The sequence below is a fragment of the Bombina bombina genome, chromosome 2 (genome assembly GCF_027579735.1).
Source record: "Bombina bombina isolate aBomBom1 chromosome 2, aBomBom1.pri, whole genome shotgun sequence".
Lineage (NCBI taxonomy): Eukaryota > Metazoa > Chordata > Amphibia > Anura > Bombinatoridae > Bombina > Bombina bombina.
In genome coordinates, this window is record NC_069500.1 from 353,553,198 (window position 1) to 353,571,293 (window position 18,096).

Sequence of the window (18,096 nt, forward strand, 5' to 3'; positions counted from 1 at the left end):
GAGCAAAAAGAGGCTGCTTCTTGGGTGGTAACTAGCCATAGAACAAGCTATTATGCTATTGTTCGTTTCCAGGTTGAGCGCTTCTCTCTTTTTATTTATGCAAATTATGACATTTTGGGAAGTCTCCCTAAGTGTGATGCGGGAATCCAGACGTGGACCCGTTGCTCAGTGTGCCTAGAGGGATATGGCTGCACCTCACTGACGAGGCCCACAATAGGCCGAAACGTACGTCTGGGGTTTTGCTGTTTCTCTCGTTCAGAGAAGAATTGCCTGGTATTTCGGGGCTGGACTGCACTGTGAAGTCAGGATCAGACTGATATGCTTCAGGAAAATTTTTCTCTGTGAAAGGCACATGTTGAGCAAAAAGAGGCTGCTTCTTGGGTGGTAACTAGCCATAGAACAAGCTATTATGCTATTGTTCGTTTCCAGGTTGAGCGCTTCTCTCTTTTTATTTATGCAAATTATGACATATTGGGAAGTCTCCCTAAGTGTGATGCGGGAATCCAGACGTGGACCCGTTGCTCAGTGTGCCTAGAGGGATATGGCTGCACCTCACTGACGAGGCCCACAATAGGCCGAAACGTACGTCTGGGGTTTTGCTGTTTCTCTCGTTCAGAGAAGAATTGCCTGGTATTTCGGGGCTGGACTGCACTGTGAAGTCAGGATCAGACTGATATGCTTCAGGAAAGTTTTTCTCTGTGAAAGGCACATGTTGAGCAAAAAGAGGCTGCTTCTTGGGTGGTAACTAGCCACAGAACAAGCTATTATGCTATTGTTCGTTTCCAGGTTGAGCGCTTCTCTCTTTTTATTTATGCAAATTATGACATTTTGGGAAGTCTCCCTAAGTGTGATGCGGGAATCCAGACGTGGACCCGTTGCTCAGTGTGCCTAGAGGGATATGGCTGCACCTCACTGACGAGGCCCACAATAGGCCGAAACGTACGTCTGGGGTTTTGCTGTTTCTCTCGTTCAGAGAAGAATTGCCTGGTATTTCGGGGCTGGACTGCACTGTGAAGTCAGGATCAGACTGATATGCTTCAGGAAAGTTTTTCTCTGTGAAAGGCACATGTTGAGCAAAAAGAGGCTGCTTCTTGGGTGGTAACTAGCCATAGAACAAGCTATTATGCTATTGTTCGTTTCCAGGTTGAGCGCTTCTCTCTTTTTATTTATGCAAATTATGACATTTTGGGAAGTCTCCCTAAGTGTGATGCGGGAATCCAGACGTGGACCCGTTGCTCAGTGTGCCTAGAGGGATATGGCTGCACCTCACTGACGAGGCCCACAATAGGCCGAAACGTACGTCTGGGGTTTTGCTGTTTCTCTCGTTCAGAGAAGAATTGCCTGGTATTTCGGGGCTGGACTGCACTGTGAAGTCAGGATCAGACTGATATGCTTCAGGAAAGTTTTTCTCTGTGAAAGGCACATGTTGAGCAAAAAGAGGCTGCTTCTTGGGTGGTAACTAGCCATAGAACAAGCTATTATGCTATTGTTCGTTTCCAGGTTGAGCGCTTCTCTCTTTTTATTTATGCAAATTATGACATTTTGGGAAGTCTCCCTAAGTGTGATGCGGGAATCCAGACGTGGGCCCGGTGCTCAGTGTGCCTAGAGGGATATGGCTGCACCTCACTGACGAGGCCCACAATAGGCCGAAACGTACGTCTGGGGTTTTGCTGTTTCTCTCGTTCAGAGAAGACTTGCCTGGTATTTCGGGGCTGGACTGCACTGTGAAGTCAGGATCAGACTGATATGCTTCAGGAAAGTTTTTCTCTGTGAAAGGCACATGTTGAGCAAAAAGAGGCTGCTTCTTGGGTGGTAACTAGCCATAGAACAAGCTATTATGCTATTGTTCGTTTCCAGGTTGAGCGCTTCTCTCTTTTTATTTATGCAAATTATGACATTTTGGGAAGTCTCCCTAAGTGTGATGCGGGAATCCAGACGTGGACCCGTTGCTCAGTGTGCCTAGAGGGATATGGCTGCACCTCACTGACGAGGCCCACAATAGGCCGAAACGTACGTCTGGGGTTTTGCTGTTTCTCTCGTTCAGAGAAGAATTGCCTGGTATTTCGGGGCTGGACTGCACTGTGAAGTCAGGATCAGACTGATATGCTTCAGGAAAGTTTTTCTCTGTGAAAGGCACATGTTGAGCAAAAAGAGGCTGCTTCTTGGGTGGTAACTAGCCATAGAACAAGCTATTATGCTATTGTTCGTTTCCAGGTTGAGCGCTTCTCTCTTTTTATTTATGCAAATTATGACATTTTGGGAAGTCTCCCTAAGTGTGATGCGGGAATCCAGACGTGGACCCGTTGCTCAGTGTGCCTAGAGGGATATGGCTGCACCTCACTGACGAGGCCCACAATAGGCCGAAACGTACGTCTGGGGTTTTGCTGTTTCTCTCGTTCAGAGAAGAATTGCCTGGTATTTCGGGGCTGGACTGCACTGTGAAGTCAGGATCAGACTGATATGCTTCAGGAAAGTTTTTCTCTGTGAAAGGCACATGTTGAGCAAAAAGAGGCTGCTTCTTGGGTGGTAACTAGCCATAGAACAAGCTATTATGCTATTGTTCGTTTCCAGGTTTTGCGCTTCTCTCTTTTTATTTATGCAAATTATGACATTTTGGGAAGTCTCCCTAAGTGTGATGCGGGAATCCAGACGTGGACCCGTTGCTCAGTGTGCCTAGAGGGATATGGCTGCACCTCACTGACGAGGCCCACAATAGGCCGAAACGTACGTCTGGGGTTTTGCTGTTTCTCTCGTTCAGAGAAGAATTGCCTGGTATTTCGGGGCTGGACTGCACTGTGAAGTCAGGATCAGACTGATATGCTTCAGGAAAGTTTTTCTCTGTGAAAGGCACATGTTGAGCAAAAAGAGGCTGCTTCTTGGGTGGTAACTAGCCATAGAACAAGCTATTATTCTATTGTTCGTTTCCAGGTTGAGCGCTTCTCTCTTTTTATCTATCTAAATGTATAGATATATTTTTATCACGTTAAAACGTTAAACAGAAAGTTATAATGAGAAGCACAAGGGTTACTCAGTGATCACAGGTGGGGGTGGGCTTAAAGGGACATAATACTCATATGCTAAATCCCTTGAAACTGATGCATTATAACTATAAAAAGCTGACAGGAAAATATCACCTGAGCATCTCTATGTAAAAAGGAAGATATTTTACCTCACAATCTCCTCAGCTCAGCAGAATAAGTTCTGTGTAAAAAGTTATACTCAGCTGCTCCCAGCTGCAGGTAAAAATAAAAAAAAATGAAGAAATGAACAGCAGCCAATCAGCATCAGCAGTGCTGAGGTCATGAACTCTTACTGTGATCTCATGAGATTTGACTTATCTCTCATGAGATTTCATAGTTACCACCCAAGAAGCAGCCTCTTTTTGCTCAGCGTGTGCCTTTCACAGAGAAAAACTTTCCTGAAGCATATCAGTCTGATCCTGACTTCACAGTACAGTCCAGCCCCGAAATACCAGGCAATCCTTCTCTGAACGAGAGAAACAGCAAAACCCCAGACGTACGTTTCGGCCTATTGTGGGCCTCGTCAGTGAGGTGCAGCCATATCCCTCTAGGCACACTGAGCAACGGGTCCACGTCTGGATTCCCGCATCACACTTAGGGAGACTTCCCAAAATGTCATAATTTGCATAAATAAAAAGAGAGAAGCGCTCAACCTGGAAACGAACAATAGCATAATAGCTTGCTCTATGGCTAGTTACCACCCAAGAAGCAGCCTCTTTTTGCTCAGCGTGTGCCTTTCACAGAGAAAAACTTTCCTGAAGCATATCAGTCTGATCCTGACTTCACAGTACAGTCCAGCCCCGAAATACCAGGCAATCCTTCTCTGAACGAGAGAAACAGCAAAACCCCAGACGTACGTTTCGGCCTATTGTGGGCCTCGTCAGTGAGGTGCAGCCATATTCCTCTAGGCACACTGAGCAACGGGTCCACGTCTGGATTCCCGCATCACACTTAGGGAGACTTCCCAAAATGTCATAATTTGCATAAATAAAAAGAGAGAAGCGCTCAACCTGGAAACGAACAATAGCATAATAGCTTGCTCTATGGCTAGTTACCACCCAAGAAGCAGCCTCTTTTTGCTCAGCGTGTGCCTTTCACAGAGAAAAACTTTCCTGAAGCATATCAGTCTGATCCTGACTTCACAGTACAGTCCAGCCCCGAAATACCAGGCAATCCTTCTCTGAACGAGAGAAACAGCAAAACCCCAGACGTACGTTTCGGCCTATTGTGGGCCTCGTCAGTGAGGTGCAGCCATATCCCTCTAGGCACACTGAGCAACGGGTCCACGTCTGGATTCCCGCATCACACTTAGGGAGACTTCCCAAAATGTCATAATTTGCATAAATAAAAAGAGAGAAGCGCTCAACCTGGAAACGAACAATAGCATAATAGCTTGCTCTATGGCTAGTTACCACCCAAGAAGCAGCCTCTTTTTGCTCAGACATGGACCCGTTGCTCAGTGTGCCTAGAGGGATATGGCTGCACCTCACTGACGAGGCCCACAATAGGCCGAAACGTACATCTGGGGTTTTGCTGTTTCTCTCGTTCAGAGAAGAATTGCCTGGTATTTCGGGGCTGGACTGCACTGTGAAGTCAGGATCAGACTGATATGCTTCAGGAAAGTTTTTCTCTGTGAAAGGCACATGTTGAGCAAAAAGAGGCTGCTTCTTGGGTGGTAACTAGCCATAGAACAAGCTATTATGCTATTGTTCGTTTCCAGGTTGAGCGCTTCTCTCTTTTTATTTATGCAAATTATGACATTTTGGGAAGTCTCCCTAAGTGTGATGCGGGAATCCAGACGTGGACCCGTTGCTCAGTGTGCCTAGAGGGATATGGCTGCACCTCACTGACGAGGCCCACAATAGGCCGAAACGTACGTCTGGGGTTTTGCTGTTTCTCTCGTTCAGAGAAGAATTGCCTGGTATTTCGGGGCTGGACTGCACTGTGAAGTCAGGATCAGACTGATATGCTTCAGGAACGTTTTTCTCTGTGAAAGGCACATGTTGAGCAAAAAGAGGCTGCTTCTTGGGTGGTAACTAGCCATAGAACAAGCTATTATGCTATTGTTCGTTTCCAGGTTGAGCGCTTCTCTCTTTTTATTTATGCAAATTATGACATTTTGGGAAGTCTCCCTAAGTGTGATGCGGGAATCCAGACGTGGACCCGTTGCTCAGTGTGCCTAGAGGGATATGGCTGCACCTCACTGACGAGGCCCACAATAGGCCGAAACGTACGTCTGGGGTTTTGCTGTTTCTCTCGTTCAGAGAAGAATTGCCTGGTATTTCGGGGCTGGACTGCACTGTGAAGTCAGGATCAGACTGATATGCTTCAGGAAAGTTTTTCTCTGTGAAAGGCACATGTTGAGCAAAAAGAGGCTGCTTCTTGGGTGGTAACTAGCCATAGAACAAGCTATTATGCTATTGTTCGTTTCCAGGTTGAGCGCTTCTCTCTTTTTATTTATGCAAATTATGACATTTTGGGAAGTCTCCCTAAGTGTGATGCGGGAATCCAGACGTGGACCCGTTGCTCAGTGTGCCTAGAGGGATATGGCTGCACCTCACTGACGAGGCCCACAATAGGCCGAAACGTACGTCTGGGGTTTTGCTGTTTCTCTCGTTCAGAGAAGAATTGCCTGGTATTTCGGGGCTGGACTGCACTGTGAAGTCAGGATCAGACTGATATGCTTCAGGAAAGTTTTTCTCTGTGAAAGGCACATGTTGAGCAAAAAGAGGCTGCTTCTTGGGTGGTAACTAGCCATAGAACAAGCTATTATGCTATTGTTCGTTTCCAGGTTGAGCGCTTCTCTCTTTTTATTTATGCAAATTATGACATTTTGGGAAGTCTCCCTAAGTGTGATGCGGGAATCCAGACGTGGACCCGTTGCTCAGTGTGCCTAGAGGGATATGGCTGCACCTCACTGACGAGGCCCACAATAGGCCGAAACGTACGTCTGGGGTTTTGCTGTTTCTCTCGTTCAGAGAAGAATTGCCTGGTATTTCGGGGCTGGACTGCACTGTGAAGTCAGGATCAGACTGATATGCTTCAGGAAAATTTTTCTCTGTGAAAGGCACATGTTGAGCAAAAAGAGGCTGCTTCTTGGGTGGTAACTAGCCATAGAACAAGCTATTATGCTATTGTTCGTTTCCAGGTTGAGCGCTTCTCTCTTTTTATTTATGCAAATTATGACATTTTGGGAAGTCTCCCTAAGTGTGATGCGGGAATCCAGACGTGGACCCGTTGCTCAGTGTGCCTAGAGGGATATGGCTGCACCTCACTGACGAGGCCCACAATAGGCCGAAACGTACGTCTGGGGTTTTGCTGTTTCTCTCGTTCAGAGAAGAATTGCCTGGTATTTCGGGGCTGGACTGCACTGTGAAGTCAGGATCAGACTGATATGCTTCAGGAAAGTTTTTCTCTGTGAAAGGCACATGTTGAGCAAAAAGAGGCTGCTTCTTGGGTGGTAACTAGCCATAGAACAAGCTATTATGCTATTGTTCGTTTCCAGGTTGAGCGCTTCTCTCTTTTTATTTATGCAAATTATTACATTTTGGGAAGTCTCCCTAAGTGTGATGCGGGAATCCAGACGTGGACCCGTTGCTCAGTGTGCCTAGAGGGATATGGCTGCACCTCACTGACGAGGCCCACAATAGGCCGAAACGTATGTCTGGGGTTTTGCTGTTTCTCTCGTTCAGAGAAGAATTGCCTGGTATTTCGGGGCTGGACTGCACTGTGAAGTCAGGATCAGACTGATATGCTTCAGGAAAGTTTTTCTCTGTGAAAGGCACATGTTGAGCAAAAAGAGGCTGCTTCTTGGGTGGTAACTAGCCACAGAACAAGCTATTATGCTATTGTTCGTTTCCAGGTTGAGCGCTTCTCTCTTTTTATTTATGCAAATTATGACATTTTGGGAAGTCTCCCTAAGTGTGATGCGGGAATCCAGACGTGGACCCGTTGCTCAGTGTGCCTAGAGGGATATGGCTGCACCTCACTGACGAGGCCCACAATAGGCCGAAACGTACGTCTGGGGTTTTGCTGTTTCTCTCGTTCAGAGAAGAATTGCCTGGTATTTCGGGGCTGGACTGCACTGTGAAGTCAGGATCAGACTGATATGCTTCAGGAAAGTTTTTCTCTGTGAAAGGCACATGTTGAGCAAAAAGAGGCTGCTTCTTGGGTGGTAACTAGCCATAGAACAAGCTATTATGCTATTGTTCGTTTCCAGGTTGAGCGCTTCTCTCTTTTTATTTATGCAAATTATGACATTTTGGGAAGTCTCCCTAAGTGTGATGCGGGAATCCAGACGTGGACCCGTTGCTCAGTGTGCCTAGAGGGATATGGCTGCACCTCACTGACGAGGCCCACAATAGGCCGAAACGTACGTCTGGGGTTTTGCTGTTTCTCTCGTTCAGAGAAGAATTGCCTGGTATTTCGGGGCTGGACTGCACTGTGAAGTCAGGATCAGACTGATATGCTTCAGGAAAGTTTTTCTCTGTGAAAGGCACATGTTGAGCAAAAAGAGGCTGCTTCTTGGGTGGTAACTAGCCATAGAACAAGCTATTATGCTATTGTTCGTTTCCAGGTTGAGCGCTTCTCTCTTTTTATTTATGCAAATTATGACATTTTGGGAAGTCTCCCTAAGTGTGATGCGGGAATCCAGACGTGGGCCCGTTGCTCAGTGTGCCTAGAGGGATATGGCTGCACCTCACTGACGAGGCCCACAATAGGCCGAAACGTACGTCTGGGGTTTTGCTGTTTCTCTCGTTCAGAGAAGACTTGCCTGGTATTTCGGGGCTGGACTGCACTGTGAAGTCAGGATCAGACTGATATGCTTCAGGAAAGTTTTTCTCTGTGAAAGGCACATGTTGAGCAAAAAGAGGCTGCTTCTTGGGTGGTAACTAGCCATAGAACAAGCTATTATGCTATTGTTCGTTTCCAGGTTGAGCGCTTCTCTCTTTTTATTTATGCAAATTATGACATTTTGGGAAGTCTCCCTAAGTGTGATGCGGGAATCCAGACGTGGACCCGTTGCTCAGTGTGCCTAGAGGGATATGGCTGCACCTCACTGACGAGGCCCACAATAGGCCGAAACGTACGTCTGGGGTTTTGCTGTTTCTCTCGTTCAGAGAAGAATTGCCTGGTATTTCGGGGCTGGACTGCACTGTGAAGTCAGGATCAGACTGATATGCTTCAGGAAAGTTTTTCTCTGTGAAAGGCACATGTTGAGCAAAAAGAGGCTGCTTCTTGGGTGGTAACTAGCCATAGAACAAGCTATTATGCTATTGTTCGTTTCCAGGTTGAGCGCTTCTCTCTTTTTATTTATGCAAATTATGACATTTTGGGAAGTCTCCCTAAGTGTGATGCGGGAATCCAGACGTGGACCCGTTGCTCAGTGTGCCTAGAGGGATATGGCTGCACCTCACTGACGAGGCCCACAATAGGCCGAAACGTACGTCTGGGGTTTTGCTGTTTCTCTCGTTCAGAGAAGAATTGCCTGGTATTTCGGGGCTGGACTGCACTGTGAAGTCAGGATCAGACTGATATGCTTCAGGAAAGTTTTTCTCTGTGAAAGGCACATGTTGAGCAAAAAGAGGCTGCTTCTTGGGTGGTAACTAGCCATAGAACAAGCTATTATGCTATTGTTCGTTTCCAGGTTTTGCGCTTCTCTCTTTTTATTTATGCAAATTATGACATTTTGGGAAGTCTCCCTAAGTGTGATGCGGGAATCCAGACGTGGACCCGTTGCTCAGTGTGCCTAGAGGGATATGGCTGCACCTCACTGACGAGGCCCACAATAGGCCGAAACGTACGTCTGGGGTTTTGCTGTTTCTCTCGTTCAGAGAAGAATTGCCTGGTATTTCGGGGCTGGACTGCACTGTGAAGTCAGGATCAGACTGATATGCTTCAGGAAAGTTTTTCTCTGTGAAAGGCACATGTTGAGCAAAAAGAGGCTGCTTCTTGGGTGGTAACTAGCCATAGAACAAGCTATTATTCTATTGTTCGTTTCCAGGTTGAGCGCTTCTCTCTTTTTATCTATCTAAATGTATAGATATATTTTTATCACGTTAAAACGTTAAACAGAAAGTTATAATGAGAAGCACAAGGGTTACTCAGTGATCACAGGTGGGGGTGGGCTTAAAGGGACATAATACTCATATGCTAAATCCCTTGAAACTGATGCATTATAACTATAAAAAGCTGACAGGAAAATATCACCTGAGCATCTCTATGTAAAAAGGAAGATATTTTACCTCACAATCTCCTCAGCTCAGCAGAATAAGTTCTGTGTAAAAAGTTATACTCAGCTGCTCCCAGCTGCAGGTAAAAATAAAAAAAAATGAAGAAATGAACAGCAGCCAATCAGCATCAGCAGTGCTGAGGTCATGAACTCTTACTGTGATCTCATGAGATTTGACTTATCTCTCATGAGATTTCATAGTAAACTTCCTTTACCTGATTGGTGAAATAATATGAGAGTTCACGATGCTCATCCCCTAAGATGTCCCAGGACAGACACACTAAAATGCTACTTAGAAATCCTTTACAATGGGAGGTGGCTACTGAGGAACTTTTGAGGTAAAATATCTTTCTTTTTTACATAGAGATGTTCAGGAGATATTTTCTAGTCAGCTTTTTACAGCTATGCTGCATCACTTTCAAGTGTTTAAACATTTGGGTATTATGGCCCTTTAAGTGCTTCACATGCCACACACATAAATCATTAGAATTTCTTAAAAGGACATGAAAACCAACATATTTCATGTATAATTTAGATAAAGCATACAATTTTAAATTACTTTCAAGCATACATCTATTATCACATTTGCTTTGTTCTCATTTTATCAATTATTGAAAAGCATACTTAGGTAGACTCAAAGGAGCAGCAGTGCACAACTGAACACATCAGGTGAGCCAATGACAAGAGGCATATATGTGCAGCCACCAATAACCAGCTAGCTCCCATTATGGCATTGCAACTCCAGAGCTTACCTAGGTATGCTTTTCAATGAAGTAAACAAAGAAAACAAAGAAAAGTGGAAAGTTGTTTACAAAATGACATGAGAAGTCCTGTAGTATAGCATGAGAGGAGGTGATGGTAGAGGATGCAAGAAGCAGGTCATTGTTGGATCTTAGGGGGCGGGCAGGACTATATTTGTTGATGAGTGAGGACAGGTAGGGTGGGGCAGCATTGGTGAGGGCTTTGTAGGTCAGGGTGAGAATTTTGAATTTAACTCTGCTGTGAATGGGGAGCCAGTGAAGGGACTCACAAAGAGATGCAGAAGAAACAGAGCGTCGAGAGAGGTGGATTAGCCTGGCAGATGCATTTAGGATGGATTGGAGGGGAGAGAGGCGGGAGAGAGGGAGGCCAGTTAGTAAGTTGTTACAGTAGTTCGGGAAATTACCAGGGAGTGGATTAGCTATTTATTAGTTTCAGCACTCAGAAACGGACGAATTTTGGTGATATTCAGTAGGTGATTGCGGCAGGATGAAGAGAGCAATTGGATGTGGGGAATAAAGGACAGATTTGAGTCAAGCGTGACTCTGAGGCAGCAGACTTGGGGTGATGGGGAGATAGTGGTACCACCAACAGTGATGGAAAAATTAGAGACTGGAGTAGATTTAGAGGTGGGAAATAGAATAAGTTCGGTCTTGGACACGTTTATTTTTAGGTGGCGAGGGGCCATCCAGGAGGAAATGCCAGATAAGCAGTCGCTGATGTGAGAATTAACAGAAGGAGAGAGTGCAGAGGTGGAAAGATAGATCTGGGTATCATAAGTATAGAGGTTATAGCTGAAGCCATAGCTGTTGATAAGTTTACCCAGTGAAGAAGTGTAAATAGAGAAGAGTAGAGGACCCAGGACAGAGCCTTGAGGTACTACAACAAACAGAGGCAATAGAGAGGAGGAGTCACCAGCAAAAGAGACAGAGAAGGATCTGTTAGAGAGATAAGAGTGAATCCAGGAGAGGGCAGTGTCACAGAACCCAAGAAAACTGAGAGTCCATAGGAGAAGGCGATGGTCAACAGTGTCAAAAGCAGCAGAGAGGTCAAGTAAGAAGAGTATAGAGTAGTAGCCTTTGTTTTTAGCAGAAAGAAGATTGTTAGTAACCTTGGTGAGGGCAGTCTCAGTTGAGTGTTAGGGACGGAAGCCAGATTGCAGGGGGTTGAGCAATGAGTTGGAGGACAAGAATTGGGTTAGGCGATCGAAAACTAGTTTTTCAAGGAATTTTATAGCTAGCGGGAACAGTGATATGGGGCGGTAGTTTGCAGGAGAGTTAGGGTCAAGGGAGGGTTTTTTGAGGATGGGGTGACCTTTGCATGTTTGAAGGAGGCAGGGAATGAGCCGGTAGAAAGGGTTATGTTAAATATGTGAGTAAGAGCTGGAGTGAGGGTGGGAGACAGAGGAGGAATAAGATGTCAAGGAATAGGGTAAAGTGGGCAGGTAGTGAGGTGTGAGGAAGACAAAAGGGAAGCCACTTCACTCTTAGTGGTTGGGAGAAGGGTGCAGAGAGTGGCAGAGGGGGTGACTGGGAGCGAAGTTGGGAGATTGCAGGCTTGTGTTGGGATGTTTTGTTGGATTGTAAGTGTTTTATTGAAAAAGTAGTCAGCCAGTTCTTAAGCACTGAATGCAGATGAGGGGGGTGGTGCAGCTGGGTAGAGGAGAGAGATGAAAATGGAGAAGAATATACCCTCAGCTATAAGCACCTGCTGCTACAGGATAAACCTATGTAACCTGCCTCTAGCTATACCCTCAGCTATAAGCACCTGCTGCTACAGGATAAGCCTATATAACCTGCCTCTAGCTATACCCTCAGCTATAAGCACCTCCTGCTAAATGATAAACCTATCTAGCCTGCCTAGCTATACCCTCAGCTATAAGCACCTGCTGCTACAGGATAAACCTATATAACCTGCCTTTAGCTATACCCTCAGCTATAAGCACTTCCTGCTATAGGATAAACCTATATAGCCTGCCTCTAGCTATACCCTCAGCTATAAGCACCTCCTGCTACAGGATAAACCTATATAACCTGCCTCTAACTATACCCTCAGTTATAAGCACCTCCTGCTACAGGCTAAACCTATATATCCTGCCTCTTCACCCTCGCCTGTAGACTCAGTGTACTGGGTCTGGAAACAGGTCACTAGTCTTTAGACAATTTAGAGCTCCATACCACAGCCCTTCAGCATTCAGTACCACCTGTCCCAAAAGAGAAATTTGACAAAGGTAAAAGAACATGATACTATCCTTTCACAATATTTTGAAACCTATTAGCTTTGGAACTAATCTGTGAAGGTTCTTTAGCTGGACCAATAGGTATCTCTTATTACAACCACAGATTGTGTACAGAGCTGTTACGCTAGTTCATGCAACTAGAGCTATTACATTTAGTCCAATACCTTCTCCCTACATAATTAGAAATCCCCTTCCTTCAGACCTAACTCTTAGCTGGTGGTATCAACAGTAGGAACTTACCACTGTGGCCAAGCTAGGGATGTGCTTGACAGAATTCTCCACCTCTTCTTCAGTGACTTCCACTAGAGTGCAGTTTTCATCCTCAGTCGGCAGAGGCTCTGCACCGTGTTTGGTGACCCATGGGTGTAGCTAAGAGAAAGAACAGGTTAATGAAATAGTGATCATTTTGCTTTATATAAATTATTTCAGACTGAGAAAAGGGAGCATAAGTAGGATTATGATTAAGTAATCAGCATCGGCTGGATAATATTTGGCATGGACTATGATGTAATTAACAACTATAACATTAAAAGAATGCATAACTCTAAGTAATTATAACATATATGCTGCATTTATTTGGGGGTTTTATGTATTTGTCTATAATTTCTCTCAATATAGTATGCATAAGATTTGGTATTGGGCGGAATTATAATAACACAATGTAAAAATACAGAATATAGACAGTTACCCTCACAGAACATGCCTCTCTCATACAAATACAATATCTAGCCAACCTATTGAAGGAAGGAACCACAACACAGAAACATCTAGTTACAAGTACATATATGTCAAGAGGCTGATGCTACAAATAGATGAAACTTAAATTACTACCATAAAGAAGAAAGACATTTATGATGTGATATAGATACCAATGACTTTTAAGCTGTTTGCGGCTGGTCTATGTATCCAGCTCTAAGGATCTACTTATACAGATAGAGCAGCTATTAGTCTGCTGTCTGTTGCCATTTATTGCAGCTTGATTGTTATCTAGCCCTATGTTTGTTGTAGTTTAATACTATGTCTTCATTGCTTTTCCCTGGATCCTGTTCCTGCCCTAGACCAGCTGCTGTTCCCAACAGATATGTTCTGCAGTTGACTTTCCTCTACTTCAGTTCTTCCACAATCACATCAAGTAGGAACAAGGTAGTTATATTACGGATGTCAGGTTTTTGTTTGTATTGTTTTTCTCTCACAAATGGTATAAAAACTAAACAAAGATATAACCTAATGATAGGAAACCTAATATATAAATATATAGATATATATATATATATATATGTGTGTGTGTGTGTGTGTGTGTAATTTGAAAGGGTATACAAAAAAAATTTGTAGATTACATTCTTAATTACCAATGCTTAACATTACTGAAACATACTCGTCATTTATTGGCTAAGAGCTTTCTTGTCTCAAGTAATACAAGTTCGCCCTCTAATGGATGCTAGAGTAACATTTAGATCTAGAAATCAACTACTCAATAAAGATCACCTGCAGAAACTAGGACCTCCCAGCAAAAGATCCACAAGATATGGTCCTAAGATTGAGCCAGCCGGTAATAAAGGCAAATACAAACAATGAGAGAAGGGATATGGGAAACAAACACAAGCACACAAAAAATATTTGTCTGCAAGATTTTCACCATCTGCAGACTGCACTGAAAACTACTGTCTTCTGCTTGCCATGTTCTTTATACATAATAACATAATTTATGCTTACCTGATAAATTTATTTCTCTTGTAGTGTATCCAGTCCACGGATCATCCATTACTTATGGAATATATTCTCCTTCCCAACAGGAAGCTGCAAGAGTCCACCCACAGCAAAGCTGCTATATAGCTCCTCCCCTAACTGCCATATTCAGTCATTCGACCGAAAACATGCAGAGAAAGGAAAAACCATAGGGTGCAGTGGTGACTGTAGCTCAAATGAAAAAATTACCTGCCTTAAAGTGACAGGGCGGGCCGTGGACTGGATACACTACAAGAGAAATAAATTTATCAGGTAAGCATAAATTATGTTTTCTCTTGTTAAGTGTATCCAGTCCACGGATCATCCATTACTTATGGAATACCAATACCAAAGCTAAAGTACACGGATGATGGGAGGGACAAGGCAGGTACTTAAACGGAAGTTACCACTGCCTGTAAAAAACCCTTTCTCCCAAAAATAGCCTCCGAAGAAGCAAGGTATCAAATTTGTTAAATTTGAAAAGTATGAAGCGCAGACCAAGACTCCGTCTTGTAAATCTGTTCAACAGAAGCCACATTTAAAAAAGGCCCAAGTGAAAACCACAGCTCTAGTAGAATGAGCTGTAATCCCTTCAGGAGGCTGCTGTCCAGCAGTCTCATAAGCTAAATGAATTATGCTTTTTAACCAAAAAGACAGAGAGGCTGCTGAAGTCTTTTGACCTCTCCTCTGTCCAGAATAGACAACAAACAAGGTGAACGTTTGATGAAAACTGTAGTAGCTTGTAAGTAAAACTTTAAAGCACAAACCACGTCCAATATTGTGTAATAGACGTTCCTTCTTTGAGGAAGGATTAGGATACAAGCATGGAACAACTATCTCTTGAGTGATGTACTTGTTAGATACCACCTTAGGAAAAAACCCAGGTTGGTACGCAGGACTACCTTATCCGTACGAAGGACCAGATAAGGAGAATCACATTGTAACACAGATAACTTGGAGACTCTACGAGTCGAGGAATTAGCTACCCAAAAGGAAATTTCCAAGATAAAGATTGATATCTATGGAACAAAAAAGGTTCAAACGGAACTTCTTGAAGAACCTTAAGAATCAGGTTTAAGCTCCATGGCGGAGCAACAGTTTTAAACACAGGCTTGGATCTAACCAAAGCCTGACCAAATGCCTGAACGTCTAGAATACCTGCCAGACGCTTGTGCAAAAAAATAGACAGAGTAAAAATCTGTCCCCTTTTAAGGAATTAGCTGACAACCCTTTTCTCAAAAACATCTTGGAGAAAAGATAATATCCTGGGAATCCAGACTTTACTCCATGAGTAACCCTTGGATTCATAACAATCAGATATTTACACCATATCTATGTTCAATTTTCCTAGAGACAGGCTTTCATGTCTGTATTAAGGTATCAATGACTGACTCGGAGAAGCCATGCTTTGATAACATCAAGCGTTCAGTCTCCAGGCAGTCCATCTCAGATTGATTCTATTTAGATGGTTGAAAGGACCCTGAGGTAGAGGGACCTGTCTCAGAAGCAGAGACTGTGATGGAAAGGATGACATGTCCACCAGATCTGCATACCAGGTCCTGCGTGGCTACGCAGGCGCTGTCAAAAACACCAAAGCCCTCTCCTGCTTGGTCTTGACCTCCGGAGGAAATCCCACTCCCCCGGAAGAAAAGTCTGACGACTTAGAAAATCCACCTCCCAGTTCTCAACACCTGGGATATGGGATAGCTGATAGACAAGAGTGAGTCTCTGTCCAGTGAATTATTGTAAGACTTCTAACATCGCTAGGGAACTTCTGTTCCCCCTTGATGGCTGATGTAAGCCACAGTCGTGTATATTGTCCGACTGAGTATGATGTACCTCAGAGTTGCTAACTGAGGCCAAGTCTGAAGAGCATGGAATATCACTCCCAGTTCCAGAATATTTATTAGAAGGAGGGTCTCCTCCTAAGTCCACTATCCCTGAGCCTTCAGGGAGTTCCAGACTGCATCCCAACCTAAAAGGCTGGCATCTATTGTAACAATTGTCCCATCTGACCTGCGGAAGGTCATACCCTTGGACAGATGGACCCAACATAGTCACCAGAGAAGAGAATCTCTGGTCTCTTGGTCCAGGTTTAACAGGGGGACAAATCTGTGTAATCCCCGTTCCTCTGACTGAGCATGCATAGTTGCAGCGGTCTGAAATGTAGACGTGCAAACGGTACTATGTCCCTTGCCGCTACCATTAAGCCGATTTCATTCATGTACTGAGCCACTGAAGGGCGCGGATGGGATGAAAAAAAAAAAACACGGCAGAAATTTAGAAACTTTGACAACCTGGACTCCGTCAGGTAAATTTTCATTTCTACAGAATCTATCAGAGTCCCTAGGAGGGAAACCCTTGAGATTGGGGATAGAGAACTCTTTCCTTGTTCACTTTCCACCCATGTGATCTCAGAAATGCCAGTACTACGTCCGTATGAGACTGGGCAATTTGGATGTTTGACGCCTGTATCAGGATGTCGTCTAAATAAGGGGCCACTTCTATGCCCCGACCGCCAAAGCGACCCCAGAACCTCCATAAAGATTCTTGGGGCTGTAGATATCCCAAAGGAAAGAGCTACAAACTGGTAATGCCTGTCTAGAAAGGCAAACCTGAAAAACGATGGTGATCTTTATGCATCACAATGTGAGGATAAGCATCCTTCAAATCCATTGTAGTCCTCTATTGACTCTCCTGGATCATAGTTAAGATGGTACGAATAGTTTCCATCTTAAATGACGGAATTCTGAGGAATTTGTTTAAGATCTTTAGATCCAAAATAGGTCTGAAGGTTCCCTCTCCTAGGGAACCACAAACAGATTTGAGTAAAAACTCTGTCCCTGTTCCTCTCTTGGAACTGGATGGATCTCGTACACAATGTAAGAATGCCTCCTTCTTTATCTGGTTTGCAGATAATTGTGAAAGGCGAAATCTCCCCTTTTTTTGGGGGGGAATCTTTGAAATCCAGAAGATATCTCTGGGATATAAATTCCAATGCCTAGGGATCCTGGGCATCTCTTGCCCACGCCTGGGCGAAGAATGAAAGTCTGCCCCCTATAGGATCCGTTACCGGATAGGGGTCCGTTCCTTCATGCTGCCTTAGAGGCAGCAGCAGGCTCCTTGGCCTGCTTATCTTTGTTCCAGGTCCGATTGTCTCCAGACCGCCTTGGACTGAGCAAAAATTCCCTCTTGTTTTGCCTTAGATGAAGAGGATGCCACACCTGCCCTGAAGTTTTTAAAAGGCACGAAAATTAGACTTTTTTTTTTTTTTTTTTTTTTTTTGGCCCTTGATTTGGACCTATCCTGAGGAAGGGCATGACCTTTTCCTCCAGTGATATAAGCAATAATCTCCTTCAAACCAGGCCCGAATAGGGTCTGCCCCTTGAAGGGAAGTTAAGTAGCTTATTTATTAAAGTCACGACAGCTGACCATGATATAAGCCATAGCGCTCTGCGCGCCAGTATAGTAAAAAACAGAATTCTTAGCCGTTAGTCTAGTCAAATGAACAAGGCATCAGAAAACAAAGGAATTGGCTAGCATAAGCTTGTCAAATATATTCATCCAATGGAGTCGCTTAACTGTAAAGCCTCATCAAGAGACTCAACCCAGAACGCCGCAGCAGCAGTGACAGAAGCAATGTATGCAAGGGGCTGCAGGATAAAACCCTGTTGAATAAACATTTTTTATCCATTGGATCTAAAAAGCACAATGTCCTCGTCAGAGGTAGTGGTATGCTTAGCTAGAGTAGAAACTCTTCTCTCCACCTTAGGAACTGTCTGCCAGAAGTCCCGTGTGGTGGTAACTATTAGAAAACATTCTTCTAAAAAATAGGAGGGGAAGAGAACGGCACACCTGGTCTATCCCATTCCTTATTAAAAAATTTTTAGTAAACCTCTTTAGGTATTGGAAAAACATCAGTACACACCGGCACTGCATATTATTTATCCAGTCTACACAATTTCTCTGGCCCTGCGATTGTACACATTCATTCAGAGCAGCCAAAGCCTCCCTGAGCAACAAGTGGAGGTTCTCAAGCATAAATTTTAAATGTAGAAATATCAGAATCAGGTTAAATCATCTTCCCTGAGTCAAAAAAAAAAAAAAAAATCACCCACAGA

At 44.1% G+C, this 18,096-nt stretch overlaps 1 protein-coding gene across 1 annotated transcript in view; it reads right to left on the reverse strand.

Annotated features, from left to right (window-relative positions):
• Positions 1 to 18,096, reverse strand: part of CAMKK2 (calcium/calmodulin dependent protein kinase kinase 2) — a 490,619-nt gene that overhangs the window by 58,662 nt on the left and 413,861 nt on the right. The window contains exon 14 of the mRNA XM_053701737.1: positions 12,491 to 12,619. Within this exon, the coding sequence (XP_053557712.1) occupies positions 12,491 to 12,619 (129 nt within the window). The remainder of the gene's footprint in view (positions 1 to 12,490; positions 12,620 to 18,096) is intronic.